The sequence below is a fragment of the Python bivittatus genome, unplaced genomic scaffold (assembly GCF_059951505.1).
Source record: "Python bivittatus isolate LINGU-HERP-01145 unplaced genomic scaffold, Pbiv_v1 ctg000220_np1212, whole genome shotgun sequence".
NCBI classification, from domain to species: Eukaryota; Metazoa; Chordata; class Lepidosauria; order Squamata; family Pythonidae; genus Python; species Python bivittatus.
This window is the reverse complement of record NW_028277048.1, coordinates 2,776,981-2,789,363: the sequence shown is the minus strand read 5'-3', so window position 1 is coordinate 2,789,363 and position 12,383 is coordinate 2,776,981. Positions and strand designations below refer to the sequence as shown.

General features: G+C 45.0%; 1 protein-coding gene across 7 annotated transcripts in view; it reads left to right on the top strand.

Annotated features, from left to right (window-relative positions):
• NFIX (nuclear factor I X) overlaps positions 1-12,383 on the top strand; it is a 241,737-nt gene that overhangs the window by 38,102 nt on the left and 191,252 nt on the right. For 2 of the 7 annotated variants that reach the window (XM_088137651.1, XM_088137650.1), the window contains exons 1-2: positions 4,585-4,675; positions 4,800-4,953. In XM_088137651.1, the coding sequence (XP_087993777.1) occupies positions 4,927-4,953 (27 nt within the window). In that variant the 5' untranslated portion in view covers positions 4,585-4,675; positions 4,800-4,926. Of the gene's footprint in view, positions 1-4,584; positions 4,676-4,799; positions 4,954-12,383 lie in introns of those variants that run through there. The other 5 variants (XM_088137649.1, XM_088137648.1, XM_088137645.1 and 2 more) reach the window with 4 other exon arrangements.

Below are 12,383 nucleotides of genomic sequence, written 5' to 3'. Positions count from 1 at the left end.
TGATTCAAGTAAATAATGGTTTGTTGGTTTTTTGATACAGAACTTTGCTGTGCCATCCAAAAATGTACTGGATATTTTTTTTTCAGAAGAGTATCAGGCTCCTGGTTTTTCTATACTGTAACTTGCATGGTAGACCTTTTCTACTCTCAGGTCCTTAACATTCTTTGCACTATTTTGTATTTCAATTTTGTTCCAGCCAAATAATTCTAATTTATTGTGACTCTTTGAATTCCAATCCTGCCCTTAAAAGGGTAAGCTATTTGTCCCAGTTTTATTTTGACTGAGGATGAGTAGCACCATGTGCTAATTAGCATGACTATTAAACAAAAATGATCTGTTAGAGGTTCTCTAAGGGCTATTCCCCACTGCTGAGTTATAGTGCACTGCACCAACCTTGCGTTGATAGAAAACTTTACTGGCATGAAATGGCTGCCCCCATTGCTGATCCATTGCCTCTGTTTCAAGTCACTGCAGTCCTCTGACTTCCCTCCAAGGTCATGTGTAACAAAGCCTAACAGTTTTTACCCATCTTGAGGTGCCTTTGGGTGGTGTCAGAATAAAGGACAACATACTGTATTTTTAACACTGGTAAAGCTAAGGATATCCTTGGATTGACAAACTATTCTGGCATACAGTTTGCTGGTCCTTGCTAGGGAAGGATACTAGCGTGGTTTTAACGGGTGGTCTTTAATTATATTTCGGGCTTTATTGCCAGACATCCATATGGAGTCAGCAGTATAGAAATAGGTAATAAGTAAATACATTTATTCCCTATCCTTCTGCAGATACAATACAGGTATACTGAACAAGACTTATGGCTGGTTCTTGAAGTTGCGGCCATTGCAGCATCCCCACAGTCACATGATTGTGATGTGGGTGCTTGACAACGGGCTCACAATTACAATGGTTGCAACATTCCGCAATCATGTGATCGTCATTTGCGATCTTCACTACTGGCTTCCCTCAAGCAAAGTCAGTGGGGAAGCTGGCAGGAGGTTGCAAATGGTAATCACGTGATGTTGCACCTAATGATCATGGAGGATTTGCCTAATGACTGCAACTGGAACTGCTGGAACAACAGCTGTCATAAGTTGGTGCAGTCACATGACATTGCACTTTACGACTGTGTTGCTTAGCGACAGAGTTCCTGGTCCCAATTACCGTCATTAAGCAAAGACTAACTGTACTAGCAAATAATGCTGTTGTTACTTATGTATACAGGACACACCGAGGACTGGGTTTAGTAGATTCCCCTGGCTAATGGTCACTGGTTGGCAGGAAAACCCCAATTCTCTCCTTAACATGATATGGGCTAGGACTGGAGAGGAGGTGAGGTCTGACAGATCACTAAACCAGCTGGTTTAGCAATTGGTTAAACCTTGTTCTGGTTTGGCACAGAGTAGTCCTGTGTTGGAATAGTGCTAAACTCATGACCAAGAGTAGCTCAAACAACAGCTGGTAAGTGCAGGGAGAGTTGTGTTGGAGAGAGAGAGAGAGAGAGAGAGATCACTCCTGTGTGCAGCTCTGCCTGTCACTGCCAGTACTGGTCAGTTGCTCTGCAGGTTGATCCAAGTCTCTGAGCTTGGCATTGACTTAAAGACCTGGCAGGTATAGGGGAGGCTTGTTTGAAAGAACTAGACCCTTCCACTGTCCACGGCAGAATGGGCCTGAAGATAATGATCAGGGACTGGAGGGGAAGGTGTATACGCCCAGCACCTCCCTAAACTAGACAACAGGTCCTCCTACAGGTCACCTGACTGAGTCCTGGCTGAAGAAACGCCAAAGATTTATTCACAACAAAACCTGTGTTGGGGTAAGGAGGAAAACACTATTCTAACACTGGTGTAGCTAAGGACAACCCACTATATGGTAGCAGTTAGATGAAGACAACATCATGAAATGCAGGGAAAAAAAGGTTGAGGGTGAGAAACACTGGTCCAGACTGTTTTTAAATACAAAGTTGCATTATAATTCTTTCCAATTTTTCATCTTTCAGTGTGAAAGAAAAGATTTAAATAGTAGATGTGGCAAGGCTCACTTCAAGGCTGTAGAAAATTCAAGGAGGCAATCCTGTGCATAACTAGTGATCACATGGGACTTACATGCATATTGCAGGCTGCATGTAACATTGCATTTTAATAACTTCAGTGATGGGTAATTTATGTATGACATTACCCAGAATTAGATGTGCTCTAGAGGAATAATATAAGTGTTCCTGGAGAGCTGTCCAAAGGTCAGTTCCTTTTCTCATGCAGTTCTTGTCCATCCTGAAGAGAACTGGACTGAAAACACTGCTCCCTAGGAGTAGGAAAAGGCCTGTACACCAGGGCTTCGTTCCCATTACAAGTCAGTCCTGGGGACTTGATGGAATTGTGTCGGTGCCTTCAAGTCAGGTTTGACTCCAGACATCTGCCTGGACAAGTCCCTGCAGTTTTATTGACAAGATTTTCGGAAGAGGTTTGCCCTTGCCTTCTTTCAAGGGCTGGGAGAGAGTGACTGGCCCAAGGTCACCCAGCTGGCTTTGTGCCTAAGGCAGGACTAGAACTCACCATCTCCCGGTTTCTAGCCTGGTGCCTTAACCGCTACACCATTGGTCCGCTTCAGCTGGGTTGCCTCTGCAGTCCACATCCATGCTGGAGGGTAGAACACCTCCCCTCCCCGTATCACCTAGAGGCAGATGCATAGGCAAGAGCTGGGGTCTGAGCCTTCTTTCATAGCCATCTCTACACTGGGCCCTGAGGGCTAAACTGTTTCTTCTGCCCTTCCTGGGCAGGGAGGAGGAGGACTAAACATGTCAAACATAATGGGATCCTCAACCTCAAAGACCAGTCATCAGAGAAGTCCTGATAGTTCAGCTGGTATAAAAGCATAGAGAGTTCATGGTGGGGTTTTCCCTGAAACTGTACTCTGTGTATATGTGTGTGTATGTGTCTTCTGTTATTTCTTCTCTTTCTGGTCCGGCAAGATTGGCTGGTGAAAGATACGAATGAATCCCCAGCGGTTTGAATGCGTGGCCTGCTGTAAGTGAACCTGGAGGCCTGGTTGCTAAGGCAGACTGGAGGCCCAGGAAAGCAAAATGAGTGGCCTTCCTCGATCTTGGGATGGCAACAGCCATTTGGCAAATTGGCATTGAGAAAAATAGAGAGGACCGGGCCGTCTGAATCGCCTGCCTGTTGAAATCAAAGGCAAAAGGAAAAGGTTGCCCCTTCGAATCTTGGTGTGTTGCCTGTGATTCCAAAGAGGGTTGAGACAGATCAGGAGTGCTTATAATAATATAAGGAAAGGCCCGCCAATGCCAATCCTGATTGGCATTATTATATATATGTGTGTGTGTGTATACATTATAATATAACATAACATAATAATGTCAATCAGGATTGGCGCTGACGGGCCTTTCCTTCTTCCCCACCACCCCGCCTTTAAAATGAAGTGGAAGGGAGGAAGGAAAACCATCCCCGAACTCCAACCTGCACTTTTGAACCTGAAATGGCAGAACAGCCTCTCCCCCCCACTCCCTCTGTGGCTGGCGGACAAAGGAGGCCCTTTAAGCTGGTTTTTCCCAGGTGAAGCCTCCCTCCGTCCTGGTAATTCCAGCCGCCCTGCCCCCGCCCAAGGTTCCCCGGGGTTGCGGAGGAGAGCTGCCAGCAGCTGGTGAGGCGGGTGAGCGGACCTAAGGTTTTCTAGGGAATGGCTGGCAATAGCGGCCGCCCTTTTCCCTGCAGTCCCCGAGCTCTTCCGACGTGACCGCTGCCAGCGCACCTCCTTCCTTGGCCGCTCGCTCAGCCTCTGAGGAAAGGCCCAGCCAGTGCCTTCGGTGCCCCACTTGGAGCTCTTGCGGGGCCCTTGGGCGAGGGGGTGCCAGAAGACCCTGGGAGTTGGTGCCCAGAACCAGGTGGCAGTTTGCCAGAAAGCAAAAGGCTTCTCTGGAAAGCGCTGCGATCCCTTGGCTGCCTGTTTCAAACCCTGAGTCAGTGAGGCAGAACAGTTCTCAAGACCCTGAAACTGCCTTCTCTGCCCAATACCCTCACAGCCCTCCTAGCCCGCTTCACATCACCCCTGATGTAGACACCGTTTTAGGGCCCTCGAGGGAGTGGAATTCCTCCTGAGCTCTTCAGGTCTCGCCTGGGAGAGACTTCGGCTCGGAGCCAGGAGGAATGCAGGGGGCTGCGGGGCACATGCCGCTCCAGATCATCACCAACCAGGCCGTCCTTGAAACTTACTAGGAAACGGATTTTCCTTCATGCAGCCCCGGCTGCGGGGAAGCGGGGTGGGGGCATGTGGGCTGGGCGGCTGCCCGTTCCTTGGAATGTCATAGCGCAAGTGACTTTCAGCACAATTGACTGGCACCACCTTCGCCCCACTGAAATACGGGGATGGCATTTTGATGCCCAGTGAAAATCAATACCTTATATCGAGCTGGGGTCTCAAGCTTCTATCTGCGGTGCCACGTTCTTCCTCCCTTTTTTAAAAAAATGCGTCAATTTGAACGTCCGTTAGCCTCCCCCCCCCCCCGCCCCGCCAGCTAGCGCAGAATCCAAGGGAAGAGGTGGGCGGTGTGGGGGGAGAGATCCTGGCTAGATGGCATTCTTCATCTTTGGAGATTATTAATATCGGCTTCAAAGGAATCTAAAACTTGCTAGCAAGCGAGAAGAGTTTCTGAATGCAGTGTGTGTGTGTGCGTGTGTGCGCGCGTGCATGGGCGGGAGGGGGGTGAGTGGGAGGGAGCTCAAAGGCTGAACATTTTTTTTCAAGGCAAAAGTGTTCTCCGTTCCAAACTTTGTCTAAACTTTCACTTTCAGAGCTCCAAGGCGGGGTTACAGACCAGCATGGAGTAGAGGCACCGCGAGAAGGAGCCGCAGCAGCCCGAGTTATGCAGCTGCTCGCCTTGTGAACACAATCCCGCAAAAGCAAAGTCCAAAAGTAACCATGTACTCCCCGTACTGCCTGACCCAGGTAACAACTAGCCGAGCTCGGCGACGGCCTGGCGGGGGAGGGCGGCGGCGGCGGCGGCGGCGGCTGGCGTGGGGAGGGGGGAGCGCTTCTTTCCCGCGGGGTTGCTCCCTTATGGGACAGACCCAAACTCTTTTGCTGTTTCTGTTTGTGTTTTGCTTTGCTTTTTATCTCTTCCTCCCCCCTTTTCCTTTTGCCTTCTCAGTGCGCTCGTTCGGTTATTTGTTCTGTGTTGTTGCTGCCGCCGCCGCTGCCACTGTTGCCGCCGCCGCCGGTTTGAGGGTTATTTCTGTCTTCTTGCGTGGTTTTGCTGGGGAAGAAAGAATTCCTCGCGTCTTTCCCTCTGCAAAGAGCGGGGAGAGGGAGGGAAGGTGGGGGGGGAGAGGGAGAGAGAGGAAAGAGAGAGATGGCATCTTTCCAAGCTCTTTGTTATATTCACTGCACATGGGTTTAGGAGATCAGAAAATGGCGCTTCCCCCAAATTTATTTCAAAAAAATTAAAAAGGGGGGGGGAGGAGAGATAGTAGAAAACCAGGCTCGGTTGCCGGTGGCGCGGATGAGGCTATGGCTGGAGAGGTGGGGGTGGGGGAGATAAAGGCGAGGTTGTTGCGTTAAGGGGGAGATGGGTGGGGGTACCTTGACGGGCTGGAGAGGAGGGGAGAAGTTTCTAAAGTTCAGGAGCGTTTTAACGTTTGCTCCTTTCCGCTCGTGCAGAATTGAAACTGCACATCAGTTGTCCTGGGTGGGCACCGGGTCTACTTGGGAAAGGAAAGGGATTAAGGAAAGGAGGGGGCCAACTCTGCGCTGGGAGGGGATTCCAGCCAAAGGCGGTGCGCTAACCGGGATAATAATATTTTTGGCGATGTTGGTTTTAAGCCCCAGTCTTGATGTGGTTCTCTCCATTTTTCTGCCTCCCCTCCAGCAGCTTCTCTGATGAAAGTTAGAGACTCTTTATAATAACAATTATATTTTTCTATTTTTAAATAATTGCTTTTTTCCACCACCGTTACTTCTTGGACAGGCTCAGGTAGACAACGGGGGTTCTCTTTGCGTACAAGTTTGGTACACTTTTATATATTAAAAAAAACAAATTGGCGCCTTTTTAGGTCTAAAGTACGAGCCGCCAGACACCCCCTTTTGAAGGGGGGAGGCCCCATTTCGGGGACCCTCTCTTATTTTTGCCCTGCGTGGTCTCGGGGCTGGCGGCGGAGTATGATCCCTCCCTTTCAGTGTAGCGCAAAAAAGGTGGGTTTGACGCACCCAGGGACTAACCTCCCGCCGAGGTCAGAGTTCCTGCAGGGACTTGCGGAGCGCTGTGGAGCTCTCCGCGCTTGGGTCAGAGAACGGTGACATTTGCGAGAGGGGGAGAGAGGGTGCCTGTCTTGGGGGAGGGGGAGAAATACTCTGTTCCGAAGATTTCTATAATTCGGATATGGAGGTGGTGCTTTCTGGAGCCAACAGGTTTACTGTCTGGAGGGCACTGAGACTCACGACGTGAGGACAAGAGTTGCGGGGGAAAAAGAGATCAAATTATAGAGAAATCGTATCACTTCAAGAATCCGAAGGTTTAAGACTAGTCGCCCCCTTTCTCCTCTCCAACGTCCCCGGAATCGGATCGGAGCCAGTTGAGTTTCACGCTGCTTGCAAACCAGTTGGCCCAACTCTTGTGACCACCTTCCCCGTCAGCCGGCGCGGCCTGTCCTCCACAATTCTCTCTTTCTCTGCCGGCAGCTTTGGGGCTTGCGAGGACATCCTCTCCGCGGGGATTTTTCACCCGGGGCTGTCGGTCGGATTCTGGCAGATAGTGGGGCTCGGAGGAGGCAGGCGGGGAAACGCGGCTGGGGCCACCGGCGTCTCCTTGCGCGCAGCCTTCCTGGTTCCTCGAAAGGAGGGAGGAAAAAGGCGGCCACCGCGTAGGTTGTCTCCCGAGTGGGCGAAAAGTCTCCTACTCCTAATACGGCTGTCTATTACGTTTGGAGCGTGCTAGAATTGCTCTCTCTGCCCCTCCGATCCCGCCCTAGCTCCGCCAGCAACTGCAGGCCAGCCATTCACATATGTATCGTTTGCCCCTTTTAACACCGGAATGAAGCAAGGAGTGATTTTTGATGCGCCCCAAACTCTCTCTGAAAATCCTGCCCGCTTATGAAAAAGGTCTTATCCAGGATAAATGGGGCGGGAAGGAGTAGATGCCGCCCCCCTCCCCGCTTCTTTTCTTAGAAACGGGTGCCGGTGCGCGCGTGTGAAGAGTCAGACTTAGGACAGTTGGAAGAATTGGTGCCCTCTTGACTCTTCAGTCAGCGCCAGTCCCGGGCACCCCTTTCAAGGTGCGGACCTGGGCAGAGCTGTGCCCTGCGCGAGCTCTCGCGGCTGGGGGGTGGGGGTGGGGAGCGGGAAAAGGAGTTCCGAAGTCCTCACAGGGGCCAAGACCAGGAACGGTGTGGATTTGGGGGGGGGGGGGTAGCGCTGAACGTCCACTTTTTGCTATGGTGGTTTTGGGATCGATTTGATGAGTATGGCTCATAATCTCTCTTGCAGGAGAAGGAAAAATTAGTGTGAGGAGCGAGGAAAAATATTTTTCCGCTCTTGCTAAGCAGTGAAATGCAGGAGAATATCAGTTTTGAAAAGTGGGATAGTTATTGCGCCAGCAAAGTTTCTTGGGATTTTAGCAGGAGTTGCCATTTGTTGTTATTACAAGTATCCCTGTTCCTCACAGCAATTGTGTTACTGATGGAGTATAGTTTGTAAAATTTAATATGTGGCTGAAGCCTGAAGTTTAACGTGCTGATTGTCAGTGTTTGTGGCCTGCCAACATTCTGCATATTGTACTCATAATGCACATATTTGAGTACATGTAATAAATTTCCCATATTTCTTTAGTTCTATGGACATACACATAACATATACAGATGAATAAATATGTATGCACGGTCTTCCTTGTAGTGACTTGAAATGCAGAAATTGTGTACTGTTTTATACTTGATTTTATGTTTGTATTTCCTACTGTAGAGTATTTAATATTACAAGTAATGCAGATTTTATTTGACTTTACCCAAATAATATTTCTAATGGTAGATCTATTAGATCTAAACACTTTTCTGATGGATTTTTGTTGTTGTTAGCTGCCCAGACACATGTTTGAGATGGATGGCTATATACACTGAATGAAACAAACAAAAAATCTAAAGACACAGGTACTCCTAAATTTCATGTGAATTAGTATGTGAATAATAAAATATGGTTTTATAGTTTAAACGAAACAGTAACAAAATATTGTAAAATAAGTTGATATTTAAAAAGCTTATAATATAGAAACTGAGTTAAACGTTTATGATAACTGCCTTTACAGATTATTTTTCTTTTTAAGTCCAAAAAAGTATTTCTACAGATAAGTAGAGGTACAGTCCTGAGCGTCTTTCTTGATAGTCGTATGGCATATTCGTTGCCTCTTCCCTGTCCAAGCCTCAGACTGGCTACTTGTCTTTTATTCAGTTTATCAATTTAAGTTTTTTAAAAATTGAGGCAATTTGAGGCTACTTTTTGCAATTTATTAAATAATTCAATATGGGTTTTGTTCTGTTTAGCATAATTTTAGATACTATTTAGACTTAACGTTTAAACATATATGAAAGCCCCATATGGTAAAAAATACTAGTTCTGGAAGGGAAAAAAGGTCTGAAGATCAATCACAGGTTAAAACCTATTACCCTAATAGTTCTTAATTTAAAAGAAGGATACATAGTTTTGCGGTAGACGTGGCCTTTATATTGTGCTGCTTTATAAAGACCATCAACATCTTTTCATGATTTTTTAGCTTGCAGTCTGGTTGACGGTAGACGAGAAAGTGCCTGCCTATATATTTTGCAGGGCCAGTGTTCGTGGTGGATTTCAGGAGGTGTTTCTGGAAAGGGGCATCCTTGTGTGGCTTGGTGTTCAATTCTTTGTTTTTGTCTGGCCTTGGGTTGATGCCAAAGTAGAGTCTAGTTTCATTCCTGCTTCTGAGAAGGAAAACCTTGTGCTCCTATAAAGAGTTGCCTTTTATTTATGTCTGGTGAATTGAACAAACCTGGCTTGATCCATGGCAAATGCCCTCAGTAGATAACAGAAGCATTTTCCTTTTCACTCTTCGAACTCGATAGTTTTTTTGTTGCTACTACAATTCTTAGGCCTGGTATTCTGTTTCTCTTGCCGGGATTCATGATTACCATCCAAATTGCCTATACTCTTCTCCATCCTCCTGCGTGGCACCCGCTTTTTCTGATTAGTCTTCTGTCGGTTTGCAGGGTGGATCTCCAACTAGAATAGGTTAATAAAAAGCTTGATTCTTTCCACTCAGATTAAACATAACTCTCTCTTACACTGCCCGGATCTGATTCTGATTCTGTTAAATGGCAACTTCGGTTCCACAGCCTTTGACTTGGCCTAGTGTCTCAGGCAGCCAGTCTTACGTGCTGGCCTCCTTGCACGCTAGGAGTCACTTGTTGAAGTGGCCGTTGTTGTGGAAATGGTTCATTTATTCTGTGGTAAAATGCTGGACTCTGACACTTCCACTGCAGTCCATCATTAAACTTGATCTCCTTTGTATTCTTTTAAGAAGATTGTGGTCTGTTAGGGAAAAATAGTTGAAATTTTAGCTCTGCAAGTACATTAGATTCTAGCAACATCAAAGTAGGTTGTGGAGATAGGATCAACCATGGCATGTAGACTGTTGTGTGTGTGTGTGTGTGTGTGCGTGCGTGTGGAGAGGGAGAATTGTATGGTTGGTGTGTATGTAGCAAAGGAATGTGAATGGGTAGGAATTGGCCTGCATATTTAGTGTGCTTTTTAGAAACAACTAAAATTATAATATATGTTCCTTTCTTTGTTTTCATTCAAAAAACTTGAATGGGCCTTCAAGAGCACCACTTTAAATGTGATATATACATGCATGTATAATAAAAAGAAACAAGCAGATTTTTAAAATCAGAATGAAAGTTAGGGAGTTGGTTTGATAAGATATATTATATGCTTTTGCTTATGTTACATTGCTTGTTGGCCATGAAACTTTTCTTCAGTAGGTAGGTCAGTAACTACAACCTGCATAGATATAATACTGCTTTGTGCAAATAGTTGACGAGTATTGTAATGGCAGAGTACACTGCAGAGTGTTTACAGTTTGCAGGGTCAGCACCAAATCATTGCCACTTAAAGCCGTTGCAGTAGACAACCTGAGAGACATGCACAGCTGCTCTTCAAAGTCTGCTTGCAATTAATATTGTGGCACATCTTTCTGATGGTATTTCAAGTTTTTGGCAATCTTAAGCATTATGCAAGCTTATCTCACTTCAGTACTGCAGAACTATTTGGATGGGTGCAGGCCCACAAATATTTCATTCTTAGGATAAAGGGACTCAGAGAAATTGAGAGCCAACTTTCTTTGTCCTTTGAACAATATTGACATCTGTATGCAAGTTCCTAAGATGATGTGAGTATACTTATGACATAATTTTAAGTGATGTTTTATCTATGCATTTCTATTTTTTTGTGCAGATATCAACACATTAAAAATAATGTATATATTATTTCTTTAAAGTAGGTGTCGGTTGTGTATATCGTAAGAACATACACGACATTCTCTATGAATAACTGAAGCCTGAAAGAAATGTATGTGAAATACAGAATCAGGTGGAAAGTCATACGTGTCAATCATAATTACTTTTTATATACATTTCCTTTGGATTATATTTTATACATTTACACTGCAATTCTGTATCCATACCTAAAAGTAAGCCCACTGAATTTATTGGGATGTATTTCTGAGGACACATGCATAAAATTGCATTGATATTCACATTTGTAATCTGCTTAATTTGAGCCCTTCAAAATACAGTGCACGTAGAAAATATGTTGAAAAGTGTTCCAAACTAAACACATAAAACTAACACATACTGGCATTTGCTCACCACCATCCCGATACTTCACTACTAAAAACTGACTGAAATACAGTGAAATTAACTTCTCTCTCCTCCTTTCTCTTTCTCACTCTCTACCTCTCCCCCCCAACTTTTAAAGTTTTGGAAAGAAAAGACAGCATTTGTTTGCCAGCAAGGGACTTGAACAGTGAAAACAAATGAGTTGATACTCTCCAGCCGATTACTTTCCCTGGTTCTTATTCAAGAGATGGGTTGCGATACAAAAGTCTAAGAGTTTCTGGCGCTGCTGAAGATAATTCAGCCTATCTATTTCTCTGGTTATCCGTAGCTGAGTATCAGAAGGGCCTGCATTAGACTGCTATAGGAAATATGGAAGCACGTAGATCTTACTTTAATTCCTGGAAGTTGCAGTTTGCTGCTTTACCTTTGTAGCTGCCGGACAGATTCTGTGGGCACTTTTATTTGCTTTCTGTTGCTTCTGTCTGCAAACTCTGCTTGAAAGATCTCTGAGCGATCACTTTTATAACGCTTTTCACAGCTTCGAGGCCATGTAATGCCCTGGTGCAGCCTGGCCAAATCTAGAAAATGGTTCTATTGTAACCTCTGAAATGGAAATGTTTTCCTTTCCTCCATTCCTTTGATGCCTTGCACTTCTAAGGAGAATTTTTATACTGTCTTAGAAACCCATGAATTTTAGTCACTCGTGCAAGCTCTCACAGGGAGTTTTGCTAGAGATCCTTCTGGAGAAAGTAAAGAAAACTGTGGCTGAAATCTCTCGGCAAAAGGAAAAGGTTCAAAAATAATTTTTGCATTTGTGTTATGGGTTGTAAAGAATTTTCCCTTAGGGAACATTGAAAGTATCAAGATGCACACAAACACAGAGTAAAACAGAACAATGCACTAAGCAATAAAGAGTCTGAAATTAGGGAGCCTATAAATAAACATTTATGCAGTGTTGAGACGAGCATTCAGGTGAGTTTACAAACAATTCATTAAGATATTTATAAACTTTCACAGTTTGGGGCTATCAATAGACACTTAATTGTAAACTGTAAACAACTTGTTTTTATTTGAATGATGAACCAAGGCTTCATAATTTTTAATAGATTTTTGTTTTTGTACAATGAATATTAGTAGCTTAGAATGAGTATTTCTGCGGAATATTTCCCACTTCTATTTGCACCTCCATTGTTAGCTATTTTCTCTTCTGAGAGTTCCTGTTTCAGCTCTCCCCCTATATTTTCAGTATTAAAACTCAGCGCCTGAATTTTGGGAGGAAAAAGTGAACAGCTTAGGGCAGTTATATCTTTCAATATAGGTTACACATAGCTAATAAATCAGTGCGCAGTTAACACTGCAGTGTGCATAGCTCATGAACAATGTACTTAATTGTCCAATTTGTAGAAAATATGAAATATGTATGAGTACTCAGTAATATATATTTACTTGAAGCAAACCTGATGGCACAAATCAGGTTTGGTGCAAAGTCTGGGAGAAAAGCAAATGTGAAGATCCAAAGAACCA